The sequence below is a fragment of the Neoarius graeffei genome, chromosome 16, assembly GCF_027579695.1.
Source record: "Neoarius graeffei isolate fNeoGra1 chromosome 16, fNeoGra1.pri, whole genome shotgun sequence".
Taxonomy (NCBI): Eukaryota; Metazoa; Chordata; class Actinopteri; order Siluriformes; family Ariidae; genus Neoarius; species Neoarius graeffei.
The window spans coordinates 50,592,107-50,619,162 of record NC_083584.1 but is presented as its reverse complement, the minus strand read 5'-3'; the positions used below and the strand labels follow the sequence as shown (position 1 = coordinate 50,619,162).

The window sequence follows — 27,056 nt, the reverse complement described above, 5'->3', positions numbered from 1 at the left end:
AGCGTGAAATGAACATGCACACTTTTTTCTAGGCGTGAAGATGGAAATTCCAGTCAATGCATGCGGTCACCGCCGCGCCAGCCAATCAGAACGGGTCTAGGGAGATAACTCTATGCTTTCAGGGGAAAACTTCAGAAAAAATATAATTGAATGGTATAATTGAAAAATAGTTCTTCATCGGGATTGTCAAGCAGATTATAGAATGTTCGGTGAAATTCACCACGGGTTTCTCTCAGAAGGAAGTGTTCTCGGCTCCAAATTCTGTTCCTTTTTCTCTTCCTCTGTCTCAGTAAAAGCAGAATGAGGCAATCGTCGTCATCCGAAGAGTCCATATTGTTGGTTACTCGGTCAAAGTAGAACAGACGCAACACGTGAACATCCAAGCATGAAGTTTAATGGCCCAGGGTCCGGTTCTTCACGTGAACGTGTAGCGTGTAGCGTGCAGCATGCAGCGTGAACCTTCTATGGCCCAGCAGCCTTAGGTTAACTGGTGACTCTAAATTGACCGTAGGTGTGAATGTGAGTGTGAATGGTTGTCTGTGTCTATGTGTCAGCCCTGTGATGACCTGGCGACTTGTCCAGGGTGTACCCCGCCTCTCGCCCGTAGTCAGCTGGGATAGGCTCCAGCTTGCCTGCGACCCTGTAGAACAGGATAAAGCAGCTAGAGATAATGAGATGAGACACACCGCCTAGTGGCCAGTGTTAGTAATTACCAGTCATACACACCACCCAGTGGCCAGTGTTAGCTAGTAAAGAAATAAAACAAAAGAGACTGGCTAGGATATAAGAAAATTCTACAACCCAGAACCAGATGGGAGCTCAGCTTTTAGGCAGTGCCTAAAACTATATATTAGTCCTAAAGGAGAGCTATGTGAGTGAGAAATTATATTTTTATTAAACTGATGATAAAATTTACTAGTGATATTTAAGTCAGTTGACACATGCCTCAGTTTCCTGAGACATTATGGGTGTTGATAAAGTAATAATAAAGAGACAGACATACAGACATACATAAAGAGACAGTACATACATTTAAAAAGAGCAGTGCAAACATCACTAATTGAGATGACATAACCTTTCAATGTGTGTGGATATTTCTTGTAAAGTCAGATATCACCTCCCCAACTTATCTATGCCAATCTCTCTTAAAAAATACAAGCCCCAGGAAAACTTGACTTAGCCCCTGGTCTTGAAATGCCCCTGGTCCTGTGGCGTACTGACTAAAAAGTTACTGCTCACTTCTGCTGCACATGCATGGCCATGCCGTGTTCTGTTCATTTGCAACAGGAACAGCAGAACTCTGGGGAACAGTTTAGGAACTTTTTGATTGCAGCTTGTACTGAACTGTTTTACCATCTACTGGATTGTAAGATGTATAGCAAATGCTGCATCTCACAACAGAAAGTGAAAATAAATTTGTGGAGCGGCCTTGTGACTCCAAAATTTAATGGATTCTTCCTTGGCCCATGCTACACCCTTCAACCAAGTTTCATTGAAACAGGTTGGTAGGTTTTGTGCAATCCTGCTTAAACAAACAAATAAACAAACAAACAAACAAACAAACAAACCTCACTGAAAACATAACCTCCTTTTCAGGAAGTAAAAAGGGGGAAAAAATACAACACACTTATACAAGATCAAAAATTATTTTAATTCCCAATATGATAAAAATAATTCCATGGATTTTGTAAACCATTGCATAACTGCTGTAGTGTACATAAATGTTAACAAATTTAAATGATACACTATGAATAAAATTTTATGTATTATAAATAATGTCTTACCTAAATTTTAGTGAAGAAAATCCATTTTGATCTTTAATTCCATCAGTACAATCAACTATTCAATAAAGAAGCTTCCATAAATTAAAACTCCCAGTAAATGGTTTTGTATTGATATCACATACACCAAATAATACAGCAACCTGTATATGATACATAGTTAAACACTAATTAGAATATAAGCTGTTCTATAGATCAATGCATACGGTAGCAAAATAAGAGATACGTTTCTTCATTTTAAAAGGTCACTTTATTTAGACCTTTTTTAGTAAATAAATCTGCAGCTTCTACTGTAACTTGGACATGTCTTTATTCTATAGTTATACCGTAAAACCCTGAGAAAATCTCTCTTATTCCCATCTAAACCATTACACTGATAAATACACAAACTTGAAAACTGTGTGTTTAACTTAAAATTTATTTTGTGTGTATCGCAATTCATACAACTAGTGCTACATCATAGATCCACTGCTATCCATGTTTCTTTCCAGTGACCCATTTTAAATTGAATTTGAGTACTGTTTAATTACATTCAATATTCAGGGTTTCGACATTAGATCAATCAGAACATTCCAATCCTGGATTTTATTTTTGTCTGTTTCCTAACCAATGTCTATGATAATAAAAGTATTACTTTTCCCTAACTAGACTGGTAAATTTAACCAAGTTGAGACATATGTATGTACAAGATTGCATAAATCTTCAGGTTCAATAATCACATTAATAGAAAATAAACAAACAAACAAACAAAAACAAGGAGAAAAAAATTCACAAAAAAGAGAATTCCACTGCAGTGTGTTATGGTACAGTTAATTTACACTGTTCTAAACAACTTTCTACTTGGTGCTTTTCTTTAATAACAGTTGCCTGGCCATTCATTTCCAAGTGAACACTGATTACTAATTGATGGCTGACACAGACATAGGGCTGTGAAATTAGGGAATAAATTCATGCTGTGAATTTAGTAATACCATACATATGTACGTGTGTGTGTATAAACAAACAAACAAACATTATGACCACTGACAGGTTAAGTGAATATATAAAGGATATTACATGGTTGTGTAAAGATATGAAGTTTATCTTCAAGTGGTGAATGTATACATCACGATTGAGCAAAGCGAATGAGTGATATATTTTTCAACACGAGAAGATAAACTTCATATCTTCGCGCCACTGTGTAATGTTCTTTATATTATATGGACACATCCACACAAAACAAAATACTTAAGTTAATCAAAAGAATTTTAATTTGGAACCAGTTCACCATTTGGAGATGTGTTGAGTCAGTGGGAAAACACTGGGATGGACGTCATCATCGGAGTAAAATTTAGGAAACTATCACTCAGACCTGATGCATTTCATATGAAAAATGAGATTTTCAACACGAGAAGATAAACTTCATATCTTCATGATTTTATTATGTAGACAAACAAAAAAGTACCCAAATTTATAAAAAACACAACCTCATCGATTTCCTCATGAGTGACATCCTGAAAAATATGGTCATTCAATGTCCCAGATGTCGTTCATATGAAAAATACGAGTGGTGTATCTCTCATACAATAACCTCGATTGTCTCGTTACAATATCACCTGTCAAGGGGCGGGATATATTAGGCAGCAAGAGAACAGTCAGTTCTTGATGTGTTGGAAGCAAAAAAATAGGCAAGTGTAAGGATCTGTAGCACAAACTGTTAAAAAAGTTCATGCTGACACCTTTTTTTTTTTTTTAGCCTGGATTAACTTTTTCAGCAGTTTGAGCTACAGTAGCCCTTCTGTGGGATTGGACCATATGGGCTAGCCTTCATGTCCCATGTGAATCAGTGAGCCTTTGACACCCATGACCCTGTCACCAGTTCACTAGTTGTCCTTCCTTGGACCACTTTTGGTCAGTACTAACCACTGCATACCTGGAACACCCCACAAGATGTGCCATTTTGGAGATGCTCAGCACCAGTCATCTAGCCATCACAATTTGGCCCTTGTCAAAGTCGCTCAGATCCTTACACTTGCCCATTTTTCCTGCTTCTAACACATAAACAACTGACTATTCTCTTGCTGCCTAATATATCCCACCCATTGACAAGTGCCAAATGAGATAATCAATCACTTCACCTGTCAATGGTCATAATGTTATGGCTGGTGTGTGCATATATATAATATATATTTTTTTCTTCTCTCTCCAAGGTTACAGTTTCATTCACAAATCAAACCATATATAAAGTCAGTATAGTGATTGACACCATAATCAGTTCAGATTCAGACAATTCATACTTTGACTTATTGTTCAATCTAAATATACAATTTTCTGCAATACATCGTAAGTACCAAGTGACAACATGCTTTTATGTGCTCGTGCAAGCCTTATGCAACACTTATCTGTGAAGGAAGCTTAGAGCTGCACCTTCACAAAAGGTGAAGGTATGAAAGTAGTCATTAATACAATTTTTTTTAAAAAAAGTGTAAAACTACAGAAGGACGCCTGCACATTAAGGAATCCATGGAGAAATGTCCCAAGGCACGACAATTTGGCTCATTTTATATGACAAAAAGACACTTGATCAATCCAAGAATACTACAAACAGGTTTTTATACAAAGGCACACATTTGTTCAGGAGAGATGTTGTCTTGCACAAATATAGCATTAGTGCAGGACATCAACTATTTGTATTCTATAATACATAACCACATACATGTTTTAATAACACACAGCATGATGATTCATTAATACCACATGCAAGAAAGTTTAGGCCAATTTAAATGCATTTCAAGGCCAAGATTTTAAGATCTACAGTCCTCTGATGAACAGAACCTATTGTCTGCATCAGCCATTAGAGTAGACGACAGGTTGATAGCCCCCTTTAACTTTGGATATACATCTACCCCTCTAGTTAAATTATGATATACAATTTGACACGATACAAGAGTAAATTTGAACTCATAAGACTATGTTGTAAAACATGCATTGCAATTCATTTCAATTAAAAAAAAAAAGTCAACAAACACCAGTCAAATGGAAACTAAAGAAAGCACCCTACAGTGCAAACACACACTTTAAACTTTGACAGCATACAAGTAGTGCACAATCACTAATATTTCAAAACTGGCTTAATAATTTTACTATAAAGTACTATTAGCATAAAAAAAGAAAAATTGTATATACTTCAAATAAGCACTAATCCATATGGCCACAAGATTATGAACAAAATTTTGTGTTCATGTCCATGGCATTCCTTTGCTATAGATAATAGCCAATTCAATCCTAATACATGAATGAAAAAGAACTACATAGCTCATTTAGATCTACACTGATTTGTTTAGCTGTTTTAAATGCACACAGCAGTGTAAATAACATTTAGTCAGTGTTAAATCGGATTTTTCAACCAATTAATTTAAATGCTAAAATGAAAATATCTTCACAGAAATACAAAAGGGACCAAAAAAAAAACAGTAAAGGTCTTTGGTAAACCTACAAAATAAACTTTAAATCCATTAATATTGTCAGCAAAAGCAGTTGGCATAGTTTGTCTAATTAAACATGAAAGGCTGTCATAGTTGTAAATTATTAAGTTGAAGATTTTAAGTAAAGAAGAAGAAAAAAAAAGGAAACTACAATACCACTTTGGTTTGGTTGAATAGATGTCTAATTTCAAGACTTCTTTTTTCTGTACATAGCCTGCCACATTCCAGATGCAGCAATTGCATCATTTATTCATTTTTTAAACTCTATATTGTGGTCCAGGAACCTAATGAGAGGATATGCTCCCTCTTTAAACCGAAATATCTAATAAAAGAAAGAAGAAAAAAAAAAGACATGCAACTGTCAACTGACTTTTGAATTAAATTAAATGTTGAACACCAGACACAATACGAACATGTGCTCCATAAAAACAGATTTGTATCAGCCACTTAGAAATGACACACCCCCTTGAACCTCACTCCAGAAATGGATGAGCACATTGTTCAAAACTTTTCACGTTTTGCAAGGAAATATCTCCGTGCTGCTGGCCGCTGTGCCTGCTCAATACCTGGCCCAACATCCCAACACAAACATTTACGGCAATGTGATCTTGACTTTCAGCTGGTTAATACAACTAAGATATGCAATGATTGTTTTTTCTGTGGCATCTCAAGCCAACTGATCTGCTTATGAGCCCCCACCCCACCCCACACACACGATTTTTCAATACAAATAGAAAATGAGAAAGGGAAAAAAAAGACAAATAGAAAAATCATATATGTACTTAAAAAATTGATAAAATCTATGCGGGTCTGGGCCATATTTGTCATAAATAAATCACAATTTCTTTAGAAGTAAACCATTCATCCCAAGGTCAAAGAAACTTGTGTGCACCTGGCCACTGAATGCACGATTTCATTGCTGTAATATTAAAGGACCATACATAAACAAAACAAAAAAAACCTATTTAACACAGTAGTAGGTCATTCCATTAGATTAACCAAAAGCACATTAAACTCTCAAATTTGGAAAGGAAAAAAATTTTATACAAGTTAAAACACCATAGATTTGTTTATCTGTAAACACTAAAGAGCACTACAATTCAAAACATTACAAAAGAACGTAAAAAGAAAGCCAGTTTTAAATTTTATAATCAAAGAAATACATGTTTATTTCCTGATTCCTATATTCCTAAATACTGAAAATCAAAGATGATTTGACATTTTTTTTTTAGAGATACTGAAGCTGCACCCAAAAAGCACCATTGCTCATAGAGAAGGAATGGGGACAAAAGAAATGTAAGCTTACTGCCCCGAGCGCAAGCAATGACAATCTTGAGGAAACACTTGAACTGGGCCAATATATGTATGTACATGCTCAAACAGTAATGAGAAATTAATGAAACATACGTTTGCAAAAGCATGGACAATCTGCAAACCTAAACTCCTCACAAACGCTGAAGTATTTGAATGGTCAAGGCACTTGAGAGAGAGTGGCCGGGTATCAGATACGTTCTAGTAAACATATCCAAAAAGCTGAAAGTCCTAAAAACCCAACACATCTTTGAGGACTTCAGAACACGTGCTCCTTTAACAACTACATAACACAGTACTGAATAATCACTAAAAGACAGAAAAAAAAAGAATGTACTAAATGCTTTAGCGTACAGTATGTGCCTTACTGATATCCGAGCTGCTGGTTATGCCTACAAAGCATTCAAAATTGTCACTTATTGATTGTAAAAATGTAAGTAACAATGAAAAGTAGTGACTACAGTTTTGCACTATTGTATATTTATACTAACTATATACTATATTGTGATTTAAGAAATGTGAAATAGTCTACTATATGTTTCACAGTACACACAAAAAGCTTCATAGATTAGCGTATCTTGGAAGGGAAAAATCTTTAAAAAAATAATAATAAAATAATAATAATAATAACAACTCTACAAAAGCAGCTTAAAGCAAATTTTCTAAAATACCCTTTAACAATTTCCAGGTCAAAGTGCTTTTCTTTTTTTAAACAAGAAATCATTTCTCTTCACACAGTCATGTAGCAGTAATGATGTCTGACTGATATTTCTGTAATTAACAGTCAAATCAGGGCTATTGAATTACAAATTCCAAAATCTCTTTTCCAGGGGGAATTTTAATGCTTAATAAAAATGACCAAGTATCTAGTATAAAAACCTGTATTGCATTTAAGTACTTGATTTATATAGATCAGTCAAACACCATTTATTAGATTCTAATAACTATCATTTTAAATCACTATATGAAATACTGAAACACAAAAATGCTATGTAGAAACTGTACGCTTTATATGTATTAGTAGTTCTTCAAAGGGCTAGATCTTTAAATAGTACCTTAAACAGCTGTACATCACCACTTCAATATTTTTGTCTTACAGTAAGGACATTCTGTTTTACTAGGTGCACAGTTTTCACAAAGTACATAATGTTGGCAAGGCTGCAGTACAATGCAACGATCATGCTTTTGGCAAGCTATACATTTCTTTGACTGAAGCTGATATATTACCTGCGTTGGAGGAAAAAAACAAAACAAAAGAGAGTCACACATTAGAGCAGTCAGTTCCAGTCAGCTGTATTATGTACAAAGCCAAGTGCCTTTATCTTATGTGTACAAGTTCATGTACATGAATGAAGCATTTTCAAATAACTCTCAGAATCATGTTGTGAATATACGGTCATCAGACTGCTTTTGAGAAAGAACTACCAGACCACAGGAATTGTAAAAGCAAATATCTCATAATACCATTAGACATTTTGTAGCTAGAACTTCTTCTGTTTGTGATAGTGTAGCAATCTGGGAAAAACCCTTCAAATGGTGAAATTCTGAAAACTTTCCTGAACCAAAATGTTTCTCTTTTTCACATACACTACATGCCCAAAAGTTTGTGGACATCTGGCTATCACACCCATATGCGGTTCTTCCCCAAACTGCTGGAAGCACACAATTGTAGAGCATGTCTTTGTATGCTGGAGTATTACAATATCTCTTCACGGGAACAACTACTTCTTCTTTTGGCTGCTCCTGATTAGGGGTCGCCACAGCGGATCTTTCGTCTCCATTGCTTCCTGTCTTCCACATCCTTCTTTACCACACCTGCCACTTTCATGTCCTCTCTCACCATATTCATGCATCGCCTCTTTGGCCTTCCTCGTTTTCGTGTGCCTGGCAGCTCCATCCTCAACATTCTCCTTCCAACATGCTCTGCATCTCTTCTCAGGATATGCCCATACCATCTCAGTCTCATCTCTCTTAGCTTATCATTAAGGGTACTGTCTCCAATCCATACATCATAGCTGGTCTCACTACTTTACATCTTACTTTTCACTTTTGCTGGGACTTTCCTATCACAAATGACTCCCGAAATCCTTCTCCAACTGCTCCACCCTGCCTGCACTCTCTTTCTCACCTCACCATCGCAGCCCCCATTTTCCTGCACAGTTGACCTCAGGTACTTGAATTCACCAACTTTCTTTTTGTCTACCCCTTGCATCTTCACTACACTCTCATCCCCATTCTCATTGATGTACATGTATTCTGTTTTGCTACTGTTTTGCTACTTCATTCCTCTTCGTTCCAATGCATAACTCCATCTCTCCAAACCCAGCTCAACCTCCTTTCATCACATATCACAAGATCATCCACAAACATCATGTTCCATGGTGACTCTTGCCTCACTTTGTCCATCAAGCTATCCATCAGATCTCTTCACTGGAACTAAGAGGCCCAAATTGGTTCCAGCATGACAATGCCCCTGTGCAAAAAGCACAGGAGCTCCATGGTGTGTTAAGGTTGGAGTGGAAGAACTTGAGTGCCCTGTATAGAGCCCTGACTGAACTCAAACCCACTGAACACATTTGGGATGAAATGGAACACTGACTGCACCCCAGACCTCCTCACCAAACATCAGTGTCTGATCTCACTAATACTCTTGTAGCGGAATCCCCAGAGCCAAGCTCCAAAATATAGTGGAAAGCCTTCCCAGAAGAGTGGAAGATGAAATTATAGTGAAGTTAATAGTGAAATTAAGGGCATTTTCACACTCAGAACATGATGAGAACTCACAGGATTGGGACTAAACAGCTGTGTGTCCATAAGAGAACCACTTGTTAGTGAGACTAATCAGGAGAAAAGGCTTCACTTTGTCAAGATTGGACTCTGGAGCAATGGAAAAGTGTCATGTGGTTTGAGGAGTCCAGATTGACCCTATTCCTGAGTGATGGGCGTGTCAGGGTAAGAAGGGAAGCTCATGAAGTGAATCACTCATCATGCATAGTGGCTACTGTACAAGTCTCTGGAGGCAGTGTTGTGATCTGGGGTTGCTTCAGTTGGTCAGGTCAAGGCTCAGCAATGTTATGGGGCAATAAATTGAAGTCAGCTGACGACCTGAATGTACTGAATGACCAGGTTCACATCAATGGATTTTTTCCTTCCCTGATGGCACAGGAATAAAATTAGGGCTCAAATAGTTAAAGGGTGGTTCAGGAAGCATGAGGAAATCATTTTTCACACATGAATTAACCACCACAGAGTCCCAACCTTAACCTCATTGAAAGCCTTTGGAATGCTGGAGAAGATTTTACAGAGTGGTTCAACTCTCCCATCCTCAACACAAGATCTCAGTGAAAAATTAATGCAAGTCTGGATGGAAAGGAATTTTGTGACGTTGCATAAGGCTGTCGAAGCAGTGTTTCTGCGATTTAAATAGTGGCTGTGAAAATGCAGGTGTGTTTAAGCACAGTCTACAAGATTCATTCTTCATAATGTTATCAAGTTAATTTTAAATGAAGTGTATTAGCTAGCTATATTGGCTTGAAGAGGGTTGCAGTGGAAAAACTAGGTTATGTTCAATGTCAGAAAAGCTCTTCTTTTCAACTATAGGTGCAAAATGTCAACAACGGACAGTGACCGAATGTCGAGAAGAAAACCGAGTGTTCTAGTGGAAACATAGATCCATTTTCTACAGAGCTATTTTCAGTATACAGTACAGGCAAATTTAGAGAGCAAATTTAAAATTAATTATGTGTGTGTGTGTGTGTGTGTGTGTGTGTGTGTGTGTGTGTTTTGAAATATATTTTTGTTTCTCTAAACTAGTACAGCATAGTCTAAAAATCTGACTGCATTGAAAATCTGGGATTTTTATTTATAACTCAAAATACACAAAGTTTATTTCCTGTTTAAAAAAAAAAAAGGGAATGTTCAACATCTTGACTATTCACTATTCAAGAGGTTGCACAATTTCTAGGTCACTGTTTAAATTTAAAGGTGCTGACTGCAAAGTTGAATTCTAGGCAAAATGTTCTATTTGCTATTTCTACTTCCTGGTTTCTGAGTTGTTTGCGACGAGTCTTTTTTCCGTGAGTGTTGGCATTAATCACTAATCGTTTTTATTTTCTCTACAAATAATTTTCCAGTATCCTTTTCATTTTTTTAATTGTACTTTCACTTTTTTCCTTTTCCCACATTTTTTATTTTTTCAGAAGAACACCAAGACCGGAAGCTTTCTTTTTTTCTCCTCCTGTGTAAAGACCACAAGCAGAGGCCATCCACATCGGATCTGCTTTAATATCAACAGATCCTTGATTAAAGGTACGTGAATCCTTCCATCATGGCACGCCTTCAGCTTGTTCAGCGTGCTGAGTGCAGAATGTCTAGTCATTTTTCTTCCGTCACTAGTGATAGCTTTATTTGTGATAAGTGCAGATTTGTTAACTCTCTGACGGAGAAGATTGCAGCTTTGGAGGTGCGTATCCAGACTTTAGAGAGGGCTAGTGAGAATGACAACAGTGTAGTTTCTGCAGGGGAAAGTCTGGATGCCCCAGGTGGAGTTAGTAATCTCCCAACTCCAGCATTAGAGCCCTCACAGCAGGGCAAATGGGTGATAACTTGGCGGCATAAGCGTAGAGCCAAAGCTACCGCTGAGGTTTGCCCACAGGAGCACCACTCCTCTCCGCTTCACGTGTCAAACAGGTTTGCTCTCCTTAGTGATGCACCCGCTGGGAAACCTGAAAGAACACTGGTCATAGGGGCCTCTATCATACGGCACGTGAAATTAGCTAGGCCTTTAGGGGCACCAGCAGCTTTAGTCAGGTGTATATTGGGAGCCAGGGCACCGGACATAGCAGGTAATCTTAGGGTCTTAGGTAAGCACAGGTTCTCAAAGATCGTTATCCATGTAGGAGCTAATGATATACACCTTCGTCAGTCTGAGGTTACCAAGAGTAACTTTGTGGAGGCGTTTAAATTAGTGAAGGCGATGTCCGATGTAGTATGCTCTGGCCCCATCCCAATGCAGTGTGGCGATATAGCTTACAGCAGGTTATGGTTGCTGAACTGCTGGTTGTCCAGGTGGTGCTCTGAAAACAGTGTGGGCTTTATAGATAATTGGACTAATTTTGAGGGCCTGTTAGGGCGGGATGGTATCCATCCCACTTGGGAAGGTGCTGCTCTCATTTCTTGCAACATAGCTCATAGTCTCAGAACAGGTCTAGTTAACTTCTGACAGTCCAGAGCCAAGGCCAGGGAGCAGACGAACAGGCTAAACCAACTGTCTGCTAGCTGCACAGAGTCGTCACTCAGGGTCCACTACATCGAGACTGTTTGTTCCCTGAGCTAAACAAAAAAAAAAAGTAGAAATACTCAGTTTGTTCCAGTAACCTAATCAATATAAAATTAGATCATACTAACTGTACAGCCGCTGCCAGCACCTTTGATCTAAAGGTAGGGCTATTAAATATTAGACCTCTTACATCTAAAGCACTAATTGTTAATGAACTTACGACTAATCAGGAGTTTAATGTACTGTGTTTAACAGAAACAAGGATTAAGCAAATGAATATATAGCATTAAATGAAGCTAGTCCTCCTGGATACACCAGCCTCATCTAACTGGCAGAGGAGGAGGCGTCGCAGTTATTTATAATGATTATCTAGGAGTAACACAAAAACCTGGTTATAAATTTAATACATTTGAAGTTCTTCATACTACGTAATATAATGTATGTAGCCTCGAAAAATAAGTCTACCCAGTTAATTCCGTTACTTATTATTTACAAGTCCCTGGGGCCATATTCTGAGTTTCTTTCTGAATTTGCAGATTTTAATCTCAGACCTGGTTATTTCCTTAGACAAAGCTATAGTTGTCGGAGATTTTAATATTCACTTCGATAACCCAAAAGATCCTTTGAAAACAGCATTTGTGTCCATTTTAGATTCAGTAGGGGTTAATCAGAATGTCATAGGACCGACCCATAATGGTGGTCACACCCTCGATCTAATACTAACATTTGGGTTAAACGTAGAAAATATAGTCATACTTCCACAGTCTGAAGTTATCTCAGATCATTATCTCATCTCATTCAAAATATGTCTGAGTAATAATATACGGTATGCACCTCACCATGTTACTGTATTAAATGTACAGTCACGTCAACTACTGCACAGAGCTTTATAAATGATCTCCCAGAGTCATCAACTTTGACTGGATCACTGTCAGCCCCCGCAGAACTTGATCAGGCAACTGAATGCTTAGAGTCAACATTCCACTATACTTTAGATAATGTGGCTCCACTTAAAAGTAAAAATGATTAGAGAAAAAATTAGCACCCTGGTGTAACGATGACACTCGCACTTTAAAACAGATCACTCAAAAATTGGAACGTAAATGGCGTCAAACAAAATTGGTAGCATTCAAATTAGCTTGGAAGGAGAGCTTCCTGAAGTTATAGAAAAGCTCTTAGTGCTGCGAGATCAACATATCTCTCCTCCCTAATAGAAGATAACAAAAATTATCCTAGATTCCCATTTAATACTGTAGCAAAATTAACCAGGAAAAAGACCACTATAGACACATGCACACAAAATTGAAAATATCCGACAAAAAATTCAAACTACTAATTCAAGGTCAGACAACTTAAGTGACAATTTAAGTGACCCTGTAGTTAAAAATATAACTATCAGATCAGCAATTAGAATGTCTTACTCTCCTTAGAGAAATTGAACTACTTTCATTAATTTCCGCATCAAAATCCTCAACTTGTGTACTAGATCCCTTAACTACATGTCTATTCAAACAGATAATGCCGGAAGTAATTGAACCGCTTCTAAAAATAATAAATTCTTCTCTTAGGATTGGCTATGTACCCAAATCCTTTAAACTAGCAGTTATCAAACCCCTGATTAAAAAACCTGACCTTGATCCCTGTCAGCTGTCCAATTATCGGCCAATATCAAACCTCCCCTTTATCTCCAAGATCCTTGAAAAAGCTGTGGCACAGCAGTTATGCTCATATTTATATAGGAATAACATCCATGAAATGTATCAGTCAGGATTTAGACCTCATCATAGCACAGAGACAGCTCTGGTTAAAGTAGTAAACGACCTACTGTTGGCGTCTGATCAGGGCTGTGTCTCGCTGCTTGTGTTGCTTGACCTTAGTGCAGTATTTGATACCACTGATCATTCCATTCTTCTGGATAGACTAGAAAATGTTGTGGGAGTTAAGGGAATGGCCGTCTCCTGGCTCAGTTCTTATTTAACTGATCGCTATCAGTATGTTGATGTAAATGGTGATTTTTCTAGACAAACTGAGGTAAAGTTTGGTGTTCCACAAGGTTCTGTCTTGGGTCCACTGCTTCTTTCTTTATATACATTACCTCTAGGTGATATTATTCGGAAGCATGATATTAGTTTCCACTGTTATGCTGATGACACACAGTTGTATGTTTCTGCAAAACCAGATGAGAGACAGCAGCTTAATAGAATTGAGGAATGTGTAAAGGACATTAGACACTGGATGCCTATTAACTTCCTTTTGCTTAACTCTGACGAAACTGAAGTACTTGTACTAGGACCACATGCAGCTAGAAGTAGGTTTTCTGATGACACAGAAACTCTGGACTGCCTTTCTGTTTCTTCATGTGCAGCAGTAAAAGACCTCGGGGTGATTATTGACCCCAGTCTTTCATTTGAAACTCATATCGATAACATTACCCAGATAGCTTTCTTTCATCTCAGAAATATTGCTAAGATAAGAAATTTAATGTCACTACACGACGCAGAAAAACTAATTCATGCTTTTCTTACCTCCAGGTTGGATAATTTTAATGCCTTACTGTCTGGATGTTCCAATAAGCGCATAAACAAGCTCCAGTTAGTTCAAAATGCAGCAGCAAGAGTCCTTACTAGAACTAGAAAATATGACCACATCACCCCTGTCATATCCACACTGCATTGGCTCCCAATCAAATTTCGTATTGTGTATAAAATACTACTGTTGACCTTTAAAGCACTGAATGGTCTTGCACCACAGTACCTGAGCAAACTTCTGGTCCTTTATGACCCTCTATGCCTACTTAGATCAAAAGGTGCAGGCTATTTGCTGGTACCTCATATGTGACCCCTCACCGAATCCAGGGACACATGTTGGCCGAAACGAATCCGAGATAATCGCAAAAGAAGCATTTTTTTTTTCGAAATTTCTGATTTTTGTTTTTTTCCATCATGTGCAAGTTGAGATCTTGAAGAATGCAATGAGTATTTCAGATAATAGATTGTTTTGTTGGAAAAGCATACATTTTTTGTTGCAAATTGTCTAGTTTTTGTCAGGACTGTAGCCTGCTGGGGGGTGTGGGTAAATTACCATATGGGCCATTTACATGACATGATGATTTAAGTCTCATCTCATCTCATCTCATTATCTCTAGCCGCTTTATCCTTCTACAGGGTCGCAGGCAAGCTGGAGCCTATCCCAGCTGACTACGGGCGAAAGGCGGGGTACACCCTGGACAAGTCGCCAGGTCATCACAGGGCTGACACATAGACACAGACAACCATTCACACTCACATTCACACCTACGGTCAATTTAGAGTCACCAGTTAACCTAACCTGCATGTCTTTGGACTGTGGGGGAAACCGGAGCACCCGGAGGAAACCCACGCGGACACGGGGAGAACATGCAAACTCCACACAGAAAGGCCCTCGCCGGACCCGGGGTTCGAACCCAGGACCTTCTTGCTGTGAGGCGACAGCGCTAACCACTACACCACCGTGCCGCCCATGATTTAAGTCATTTGTTTTTTTTTTCCGCGAATCAGCTTTATGATCCGAGTTGAGCGCATGGCTACTTAACTGCATACAGGCGTGTGATTTCACTATGGAATGAGTTACTAAACAGAGCGCAGAGGAGCAAACACCGCGAAGCAAACAGACGCACGGTATTTACATCGGAGATGACCATTTCTAGCAAAAAAAAAATGCAACCTCATTTTCCAGATTGAATGGAATACTTGAATGATTGGATGATACACGGACCGTTCTAGGACTACATTCCATCGGAGGCATTGGTGTGTGCAAGGTGCCGTTTCTCTTTCTGATGGGGTAAGTTTATTAATCTAAGGCTGTGTGGTTATTTTTGCATGTAACGGAGAGTGTTGTGGTTTGGTTAAGCCTAGGTCACAACCGGACGTACGAATTTTTGGCCGTGTGATTTTTGGCGTTTCCCAAATCGCTGCGTTTTTTTTTTTTTGTTCACGGAGAAAGACGCGCGTTGGCCGTAAGTTTGTCTTGCAACCTGAAAAAAACGTAAGCGCCCGTAGAGTTTGTTTGACATGACAAAGAACCTCTGCGGCCGGTCTGCGGCTCGAAAATCAGCACATCACACGCGCGCTCTCGTGCTTTTCACACGCGCGCTCTCGTTCGTTTCATGCGCGCGCTCTCGTGCGTTTCTTGCATGTAGACCGGCTGTAGGAGCACATACGGCCGGTTGTGACCGAGGCTTTACATGAAACTAGTGTTGTGTTAGTTGTGTCATCATCGTGCTATCTTTCTTTCTTACGGTGTGAGTAATTTTTCAACCACAAAACATTAAAGTATACTTTAGGACTTATTTTTGCACTTCATAATTGTGTTGGGCATACTTTGCATGGAAGGAAAATTGACGTGGTGATCTTTGTTTACATGAAAGTAGTATCGTGCTAGCTCGTAGGGGGTAGGGCTTTCCTTAATGTCATGCAGATGAGCACCATTATGTGCCCGCCCTACACCCAGAGTAGCTGAGATGGAAAACTTTGAGGGCGATTTTCTCCCTTTTCTGTTTTAAGAAGTATACACTTTTTCAAAAGGCCACACATTCTTCAAATATTGTCAGATCTCCACATGGAAGGCATCATTGGAAAGCTTAGAAACTGTACTTTCTGAATCTGTCAATAACTCAAAATGCCCCCGGGCCGACATGTGTCCCTGGATTCTGTGATCTACCACATATAGTGAAGGCTACATTAGGGGGCAGAGCCTTTTCTTACAAAGCCCCACAGTTACGGAACAGCCTTACAAGTAGTGTTCAGGAATCAGACACAGTCTCAGTATTTAAGTCTAGGCTAAAAACATATCTGTTGAGTCAAGCCTTTTGTTAATAGTGTTTATGAGGTAAAGAAGGAGATCTGGAAGGTCCTCAGACAGAGTATTTTGGTAAACTGGGATGTATGGATGCTGTCAGTCCCCCACTCACTTGAGTTTGCTGACGGTGTAGTGGTTGGCTGCTTTATATAGCCTTCTGACTTGTCCACATGATCTTTAGCAAACTGCAAACGAGCAGCAATGTTCTTTTTGGAGAACAGTGGCTTTCTCCTTGCAACCCTGCCATGCACACCATTGTTGTTCAGTGTTCTCCTGATGGTGGACTCATGAACATTAACATTAGCCAATGTGACAGAGGCCTTCAGTTACTGAGAAGTTACCCTGGGGTCCTTTGTGACCTCGCTGACTATTACATGCCTTGCTCTTGGAGTGATCTTGGTTGGTCGACCACTCCTGGGGAGGGTAACAATGGTCTTGAATTTCCTCCATTTGTACACAATCTGTCTGACTGTGGATTGGTGGAGTCCAAACTCTTTAGAGACGGTTTTGTAACCTTTTCCAGCCGGATGAGCATCAACAACGCTTTTTCTGAGGTCCTCAGAAATCTCCTTTGTTCGTGCCATGATACACTTCCACAAACGTGTTGTGAAGATCAGACTTTGATAGATCCCTGTTCTTTAAATAAAACAGGGTGCCCACTCACACCTGACTGTCATCCCATTGATTGAAAACACCTGACCCTAATTTTACCTTCAAATTACCTGCTAATCCTAGAGGTTCACATACTTTTGCCACTCACAGATATGTAATATTGGATCATTTTCCTCAATAAATAAATGACCAAGTATAATATTTTTGTCTCATTTGTTTAATTGGGTTCTCTTTATCTACTTTTAGGACTTGTATGAAAATCTGATGATGTTTTAGATCATATTTATGCAGAAATATAGAAAATTCGAAAGGGTTCACAAACTTTCAAGCACCACTGTATTAACATTACTGAGTTCAATGCACAGTCATTATGTTTTCCACACGTCGCCATCTTGGTGTGAGACCGTTCCATAGTTATGCTAATTAGTTAAAGCTCCTCATGTTCGGCTGTTTCTGTAGGATCATACTGTTTACCTCAAGAGGGAGGAAAATGGTCCCAAAATGGAGAAAAGTGACCCTCAGCATATCAAAATGATCACATCTTGTCCACATGATATTGTGCTTGTGGGACATAGGAAAATGCCATGCACAATAAAAAAAAAAAAAATTCAGATCATTTTGCAGGTCAGCACCTTTAAGCAAAACTGACCTGGTTACAACTCCTCTGTACAAAAGATCATATTTTCCAGGAGTCTTATCCCTTCTATTGAAGTATGTGTTCAGATGATGGATTTGATGTAACATGGATCACCAGGTTTTACCTATACTTGGGGGGTCTGCGTCAGCTCGCACGCGTACTGTTAAAGCAAAAAGGGTCGTATCAAATACTAAGAAACTGAAAATCACGTAAATACTTCTAAGACTCTACTTTTCACTCAACTTATTGCTGATATCATTTGTAATAAAAACCTTTACATTAAATTGAAAAAGAATGCCAATAAGAAACATTTTCACTAGTGCACTCTGACTACTGGACCCCACTGTACGGTATAGACAGGAAAAATAAACCTGATATGTCATTTTGACCTTTGTGCCAGAATTCAGCCACAGCAACATCTGACAGGTTTTTCCCAGACCACCACATGCATTTCCTTTATCACAGTAAACCAGAATATTGCTATTCTCTCACATCCCTAGCATAAACATGACATGAATGTTGGGAGAGTGATCATCTTACCCCGTCGATAAGGTCGAGGTCTGAGCGCAGCTGGCTCTGGATAGAGTGGAGTTTTGGCAGTGGGAGCTGGTCCAGGTCTCCATAGCTGCGCAGCAGTGGTGTGCTAGGTGAACGACAGAGCGTGTCAAAGTCTCCTTGCAGCTCTTTTAGCTTGAGCTCGGAGTCCTTGCGCTTCTGCTCGGCCAGTTGCCGCTCTGCCTCGGCTACCTTCGCCTGCTCTTTCGCCTCTTTTGCGTCTTTCTGCCATGCTTCACATGCCTTTGCCGAAACCGATAAAGGATAAAAGTTAATAACAATCTCACAGACGTGTTCATACTTTTTGGGCTTCAAGTAGTCCGAATTTTGTCAGTTTTCTCCCGGTATCTCTGGGCAGGCTGACAAAAATATTTCAGCATCCATACTGCCTGACTTAGCTTTGTTTGAGGAGGCATATTTACGTACTTGTACAGTGGAGTGTGGGCACTTTGCAGTGATCTATTTATTCAGGCTTGGGTGATGTGTTTAAAAAGGAATCTAAAGTTCATATAAACAAGCAGATGTTTAGTAAATTCTGCTTGAAATATCAATCCCTTGTCTCTGACCTGTTTGACCTGATGCCAGGCATCCTCCCACTGCTTGATTTTCTTCTTGGCCTCGTCCAGATCACGGAGGAGTCGAGCCAGATCTGCACTGCTGGAGCTGACCATACTTGAGCTGAACACTGGAGATGGACTTGGGGAAAGGCTGCCACTCATAAAATCCCATATGCCTCCAGCTCCACCATTCAAACCTATCACACAAAGCCGGGGGTATTTAAAAAACCCACCCCCCACAAGAACATTAGCTCAAAAATGAATGATAGCTTAGAGACTTACTATCTAATAGTTTTTATTTGCTGTATCAGATTTTCAGTAGGTAAGAAAATATACATGCTTTTTGGTAGTATTTCGTAGAACTGCCTTTTAACGGCTTGAACTTCAGTCAAATGCTTGGGGTCACCTTCCACAAGTTTCTCACAACACTTTGCCAGAATTTTTGCCCATTCCTCTTGACAGAACTGGTGCAACTCAGTCAGGTTTGTGGGCCTTCTTGCTTAGACACACTTTTTCAGTTCAGTCCACAAATATTCTTTGGGATTCAGGTCACAGCTTTGCGTTGGCCACTCCAATACTTTCACTTAATTGTTTTTAAGTCATTTTGTTGTAACCTTTGATGCTTAGGATCACTGTCATGCTAATCCTCCTTCCTAAATTATACCATTTATTTTCTGAAGAGCAGCACCAAAACAGCTGCACAACAAGAAGCTGCCACCCTCATGCTTCAAAACGTGGGATGGTGTTATTCAGGTTAAAAGCTTCACCCTAAACAGTTAAATGTTTGTTTCATCTGACCAAAGAACACTCTTCCAAAAGCCTGGTCATTACCTGCAAACTTCAGTCTGGCTCTTTTTTTTTTTTTTAAATACTGGTCTTGGAATAGAGCCATTATCCTTGTGTAACAGTCTTTCAGGCCATGACAAGCACAGAACTCTCAATGCTGATTGTACATATTTGCTACATGATGCCACCATCCCCCTCAATAGTTCCTTTGTTGTTGTCTTGAGGTTCAGTTGAACCTTTTGGGTCAAAGTCTGTTCATTCCTGGAAGTTAATTTGTGCCTCTTTCCTTAATGATGCAGTGTGTGTGGTTCAAACATTTCTATATTTGTATACAATTGTTTGTACAGATGCTCGTCGTATCTTCAGTTGTCTGAAAACTGCTCCTAAGGAGGAGCCGGACTTGTGGAGGTTCACAATTTATTTTCTGAGGTCTTGGCTGAGTTGTTTGGATTTTTCTACATTATCAAAGGCTAAAAGACACTATCTCTAAAGGAAGCCTCTTATTACAGCCACATGTGCACTCAGTTAACTCCTCATTATGATAAATGGGCAATCAGAATCTTCTGAATGTCAATACATCAAGTTCTGGAATCTTCCATACTGTTCAGAGACAACTTTTGCCCACTGGAATTCTGTTACAGTGAATTAAAGCAGAAATAAACCTGTCGCTAATTGACTGCTTTAAAAATGATCTCTGATGTTAAAAGTGGATGTCCTAACTGACTTGCCAATAATAAAGTATAAAATGTGTGGAGTTGTGAAAAACTAAGACTGAAATTGAGATCTCTAGTCGAGGTGTATGTAAACTTTTGACCTCAACTGTACCTATTGTTTTTGCACACTTTGCATGAGTTACATTTTCTTTACCTAAAGAGTTTTGAGTAGACGTAGGTGTCCCTAAGAGGCTGTGCTCGGTTTTGATTGGCAAGCCCTGTGTCTGACTCTGCTGAGAAGCCATTCCACTGAGCAATGACTGGGACAATGACTGGGACAGAGAGCTGAGAGGGGAGGCGGACAGAGAGGAGGAGGAATGCAGAGATGAACACCGTGCCAGAGAGCCAGGAATGTTGACAGGATCCGAGCCCCCTAATAACCTTTGACCTACACAGCAGAGAAGACAGTTTCAATAAGATAGAAAAATCACGTTTGACACAACCAGTATTTACTGCATTTTCTTACTTGTTATTCCAAAGCCATTATTGTCTTGGTCCTCTAGGTCTTTATCAAGGGAGGCAACACTTATGTCATTGAAGTTTAGGTCAAGTGCAGATCCTAAGAAAATATGCCAAAAAAAAAAAAAAAGAAGGAATTAATTCAGTTGTACTATTCAGACTACCATGTAAAGCATGAGAGCTTTTCCAAGTATCAATTTTAATGCTTCGCTCTCCTCCTGACAAAGGTAGCTTCTATAAATGATTTGTTGCTTTATGAAAGAAACCACTGGATAGGAAGTTTAAATGACCTCACATGTACAGTCTGGTAACAAAATAGAAAGGCAGATTTCTATCCACCCAATCCACTGTGCACTTTAACTAACAAACACAGACCTGCACCCTAAACAGAGGTGGAAAAACCCGGGTGCAGAAAGTAAAAACCCTGCCACATTTTTGCTCCAGCCAATTCAATGAACCAGCTGATCCTAATTACCACTTCCCCTAAGCCAGGTTGATGAGCTCATTGGTGAAATCACCTGTGTTGAGAGTACAGGCAGAAGGAAAACCTAAGCAGGACTTTTAGTTTGTCAATCCAGTTTTTCCACCTCTGACCCTAAATGTCACCCAAAACCACTTCTCCACCACCTTCATCTCACAGTGTACATCTCTCAGGCACTGGTTGAATATCAAATACTTTTTTCATCCCTGGAGGTAGGAGACATGAGAAAGTTCACATCACATAAATATGTTTACCACATACCTATTACTGACTCAACCGTATTGCTTCCTGGATAAAAAGGGGTAGCTTTTGCATTCATAGTTGATAATGTAGTGGGGGAGGAGCTGTCTGAGCCAATGCTTGAGGCTAAGCTGGACGTGATGCTTGATGTTATGCTGGATGCCAGTGGGTTCACCACCGAAAATATGCTGCTGTGGCTCTGTAGACAGAAACATGCTGTCAAGACAACATACTGTGAAAGAAATTGCAAGCATCAGCACGTATCTAGCTTAGGCTGATATCATTCATACTACTAGTAAAACAGCTACAGTTAGTTATCTGTACGAGGTACAGGTCTTTACCTGCTTATCTTGGTCAATTATTTTCTGATTATTTTCTCCACACTGTCCTTTCTGGTTCTTTGCCTGAAATTAGAAAAATCACATTCAAATCACATTAGAGTATGCTATTAAAGCCAACAGTCTATGCCTTATTGATGCTAAAATCAGATAAATAGCCAGAGTACCATATTATATGTGAGAATGCATTTATATGATCAGTGGGTCCAATTAGTGGAACAAAATGCAAATGTAGAACCCCAAAACTTTCACAATGTGTCAAATAATTCCATTTTTGGCATCAAATAAAACAAAAACTGAATAAATAAGAAATAATTAAAGGGGGGAACCAAACAGAACAGAATGTCTGGCAGTGTGACCACGTCTGCAGTTCTGGAGGAAAGGCCCTTTCAGAGAGCGGAAAGAGAAGCGAGTCGTGGAATACCTGGTCCTCCCGTTCAAAGCCCGGAGCTTTGGGATAGTTAGATGTTGGAGACGAAACACTGGACGTGGTGGACTCTGAACATAAGCTACCATTAGTAAAGGATTTGGGCCTGCCGATGGGTCCAATTGGGGACAATGAACTGGTGCTTCCTGAGCTTGACGTTACAGTTGGACTATTAGAGCATGACACCTGAAGGAGAGAAGCACAGAGGAGCTTAATTGAGGCCTTTCACAGGCGGCCAAATAGCCGGAGTCTGCAGCCTTTGGTTCATTTACTTCACTTGCCAATTCTAAGGGAATATTATCAGTGGTTTGTGCTCTTGATCTGGTCAAATGGATATAATTTGTCATCGTAAGCCTAATTCAAATTAAAATGCTTTCAATGCTGAATCTGAAAGTATGCAACTCTTCCTACAGACTGCAATAAAGTGAAAAAAAATTTCAAATAAACCCAACTGAAACATAACAGAACAAAATATTACTCAAACAACAAGAAGAGAGTGATTTGGTGTAATCAGTAAGCTGCCTACTGCATTATTAAATAGTGTGCATTGACTGTTGAGTGTTTAAATGTGTCCTTTTTCTCCCTCAGCACTCCAGTAGTTGTGTGGCAGGTGTGCGCAAACAAACACATACACTTGCCATCTGCCCATTGTTGCTCATGCTGCTGGTGATGGAATTTGTGGTGCTGCTCCAGTCACTGCTGGGACACTCGGGATATTGTTGGGAGCCCAGCTTAGCCTGAGAGCCTGACTGCATTGCTGTGAGCAGAGTGCTCATGGTCTCCTCAGTAGAAGGAATTCCTAAGAAATACACAAGCTCTTCAGAAGGTTTTCACTCTTGCAAATTCCCAACTAAGCACAGATATGTCTTTTAACTTACTTTCAACATGTGCAAAAGCACAGAATGGCCCCCTCGGACAGTACCCAGTCTGCTTCATGTCATTGCATTTTGTGGACTTGTATATCTGCAGAAACAGATGTGGACCTTTATAATGACATCCAACAACAATAGGCAAGTTCAAAGGTAAGTTCAAGATGTTTATTTTTGCTATCTTAGTACATGGCTTACTGTTGTTTATCGTATTTTTTTATGCCTCCGCCACGGTAAGGTGCAGGAGGCATTATGTTTTCAGGTTGTCCATCTGTCTGTGCGTCTGTGCGTGCGTCCGTCCCGAAACCTTGTGAATGCAATGTCTCAAAGGCTAATGAAAGGAATTTCACCAAACTTTCACCACTTGTGCGCTTTGGGACAAACATGAACTGATTAGATTTTGAGATCAAAAGGTCTAAGGCAAGGTCACTGTGAGGTCAAATGTCTGTCCGAAAACCTTGTGAACACAATATCTCCAAGGCGAATGAAAGGAATTTCACCAAACTTTCACCATTTGTGCATTTGGGGACAAAGATAAACTGATTAGATTTTGAGATCAAAAGGCCTAAGGTCAAGGTCACTGTGAGGTCAAATGTCTGTCCGAAAACCTTGTGAACACAATGTCTCCAAGGCTGATGCAAGTAATTTCACCAGGTCACGATTACTGTGAGGTCAAATGTCCATCCCCAAATCACAACTTAATAAGGCGTGTAGTCTACCGGGCGGAGGCATCCCCATCGATGCTGTTGGCGTCGAGTTCTATCTAGTTTAATGTTGAAACATTCATTTAATTATTTTTGAAGGCATCTTTGTGCTACAGCATTTCAGTGCATATGCCTAAGACTTTCACAGTACTGTATATCGACTAAAAATGCCAGTGAGAGACTGAGTAAAGAGGAAAGAAGTCATTTTAGTTTCTGTGATTGCAATAAACACATGGTGCTGGAAGACCTGACATTATTACTAGGAACTTAAACTGCAGAGGGGGTTAAAAAAATGTAAGTAAATAAATAAATAATAAAAACTTTAAATCTTTTAACTAAAAGAAAAAAACTATGTTGTTCTTTCTTCTGCAATGAATGATAAGTTTATTAGAGTTAAAAGTAAGAAGTTAATTATGAAAGTAAGTTGACAGGCGCTTTAATTCACTGACCTCGGGGTGAAACTGCTGCTCAGTGCGGGAGTGGCAATACTGACAGCTGTCGCCACTCTCACACTTTGATGGCTCTCCCCATTCATCACCATGCTTTACACTTGGGCACGGAGTTGACCTATCAGAAACCACAGAAGGTATGTAGCTATTCACACACATTTAATCCAATCTTTTCCTTTTGGAGCATGTTATTATATACACAGTGGCACATCCGCTCTACCTGTATTTGAACTTGCGGGGATTCCGTCTTCTATCTCGACTATTATGGTAATGAGGACAGGCGTAGCCTTGTCTGCATAGACGAGGGGGCTTGGTGCATTGCTCTGTTTTATAGTTGGCCAAAACAAAATTGGTGTCTGCAAAAATAAGATAAACAGAAGAGCTCTGAATATGACCAAGTGCATTGCTTTGTCTTCATGACTGTCAGTTCACACACCAAGTTTATCTCTGTAGTGTTTAATGAGCCTCACCCTGCCATCGAGGATCTTCAATAAGAGTCTTCTCAATCATGGCCTGGCTGGCCAGAACTCCCGGCTGCAGATCCGGGATTCCCTCTCCAGAACCTAACTGGCCATTCTGCAAAGCTTCTTGTGCTTGTATCTCTCTGTGAAAGAGAGTTGTACAAATCAGAACAGCTCCAAAACTTGCATTCAGAGCCAACAATTCTTGAGCTATGGAGGTGAAATCCTCAAACAAAGATGCAGTAGTGGCTCCCAATTTCCACATACTAGTTGCTAGGCAACTGCAAGACAGCATATGTAAAACTTCATTTTTCTGTTATTCAAATGGTGAATCACATTCTCTGTTGTATTTGCATGCACAATTACAACAATTTATTCATTATTTACATAAGTTCTAACAATGCTAACTGTCTCTTTCTTTATTGGCTAGTCTCTATTATAGCTCAATCAACAGTAAAGCTTTATATAAAATAAGTTGCAAATGTCATAGCAAAACAGTCTGCCTGGACAGCATTTATACTGCATTATAGAGGCTGCTACAGAAATCCCCTGCTTCAGCAGAAACAGGATTTTCAATTCCAACAACTGAAAGCAAACACAAATTTCTTCCAGGTTCTGCCAATGAACAAGTCTGTCATTTCTCTCCCAGACTGAGTTCACAAAGTTATTTTGGAGTCATCAAAAACAATAAAAATGCTTTAGGTATTGACATCATATCCTGAAGTAGCCTGCGATCACATACATGTTACTTTGTATGTAAACAAAGTTGTATTTATCATGTTTCCATCAAGACTTTCACGTACATTGTAAACTTGCCTGCCTTTTATTCCCCTTGCCAGCTAATGCAGGTGACAAAAATAGAACAGACAGAATATACAGATCACTGATCCATAGTGCACTGTATATTGGACAGTTTCTGGGGCTATAGCTCTTCTGTCTCAGGGAATCTCCAGATTAAATACATTACCATCGTTTCCTTAATCCAGCTGCACCACTGTGCCAATGCTGTGCCCAAAACTTCCTTCCTCTCTCGCACAACTTCTGCTTCAAGTGTGCGTTAATCTTGAAATAATCGTTTTCAAAATTATGCTTAGCAGGCTAGCCCAGAAAGCACTGCTATCGATATTACAAAGTCCCTTTGTAGCAGGTGAGGACATGGTTTAGTGTAGTTCTGGATTGAGAGGGAGATGTTTGGGTACATCATGGAGCACATCTAATCCCTTTTGTCTTAAATATATATGAGTTTTCTCTCCATTTTTCTCTTTCATGAACTGAGAGGCACTTGTACCCCGAGTCTGCCATGTTAGATAAACTATGTACTGCTGAAATTGGTGCCAAGACACACAAGCTGCTTGGAGATGCACCACTGGCTTTGAGCAGAATTCCAACCTGAAGGAGCAGCAACATCATTCTCTCCTTGGCCTACAACAATTATAATAAGAGAGAGATCAGGCAATCATAAAAGAGCCTTCTTCTTGATACCCCAGGATGATGCAGAGGTGAACTTGGTTATGTTTATGTTTGAGGGCCCAACTTCAGGATCTGGCTCACTGAAAAATAAGTGGGGGCTCCGCATCCAGGGTCTTCTAACTGGAAAGGCCCAGCTGGCTGCACACCAAAGAGCCAGCTGGAATATCTGGCAGTCACACTTTAGTGAAAGGAGTACATCAACAACATTTGAGGTAGGGGACCACCTATTCACCCTGAGGTTCCTTGACTCCTGCAGACACTGTTGAGTCCTGACCCAAAAGCAGCCAGAGATGGTCACTGAATGGGTGGTGCTAGAACAGTTTATCACCTGACTCCCAGCCAGTACCTTGGAGTGCTATAAACTCAACATTCTTACTGAAGCCATCCAGCTGGCCAAGGGAATCTGCAGGCTGTTCTGCCCACCTCATGAACTCCACCAACCCATTTCCCAAACAAAAGAATCCGTTGCAGCATGCAGCAATCTACTTAATGGCACTGTAAGTGGGACACCACTCATTAAGCATTATTAGGAGATGTGACCCTGGGGAAAGCCACCCTGGGTTAGAGAAGCAGCTTTGGGACCTAAAGGCTGCAGATTTTATTCTGGACCAGCAGGAATGGCTCAAGT

General features: G+C 39.7%; 1 protein-coding gene across 5 annotated transcripts in view; it reads right to left on the bottom strand.

Moving 5' to 3' along the window:
- Nucleotides 1-2,181: 2,181 nt before the first annotated feature.
- The window catches only part of unkl (unk like zinc finger), a 46,322-nt gene continuing 21,447 nt past the window's right edge, over nt 2,182-27,056 (bottom strand). For 2 of the 5 annotated variants that reach the window (XM_060943127.1, XM_060943125.1), the window contains 13 exons: nt 24,968-25,101; nt 24,718-24,853; nt 24,498-24,615; nt 23,354-23,438; nt 23,108-23,274; nt 22,473-22,661; nt 22,052-22,114; nt 21,732-21,909; nt 20,997-21,089; nt 20,685-20,918; nt 19,041-19,228; nt 18,460-18,717; nt 2,182-7,783 (listed from right to left, as the gene is read on the bottom strand). In XM_060943127.1, the coding sequence (XP_060799110.1) occupies nt 7,628-7,783; nt 18,460-18,717; nt 19,041-19,228; nt 20,685-20,918; nt 20,997-21,089; nt 21,732-21,909; nt 22,052-22,114; nt 22,473-22,661; nt 23,108-23,274; nt 23,354-23,438; nt 24,498-24,615; nt 24,718-24,853; nt 24,968-25,101 (1,999 nt within the window). In that variant the 3' untranslated portion in view covers nt 2,182-7,627. Of the gene's footprint in view, nt 7,784-15,200; nt 18,080-18,459; nt 18,718-19,040; nt 19,229-20,684; nt 20,919-20,996; nt 21,090-21,731; nt 21,910-22,051; nt 22,115-22,472; nt 22,662-23,107; nt 23,275-23,353; nt 23,439-24,497; nt 24,616-24,717; nt 24,854-24,967; nt 25,102-27,056 lie in introns of those variants that run through there. The other 3 variants (XM_060943126.1, XM_060943128.1, XM_060943129.1) reach the window with 3 other exon arrangements.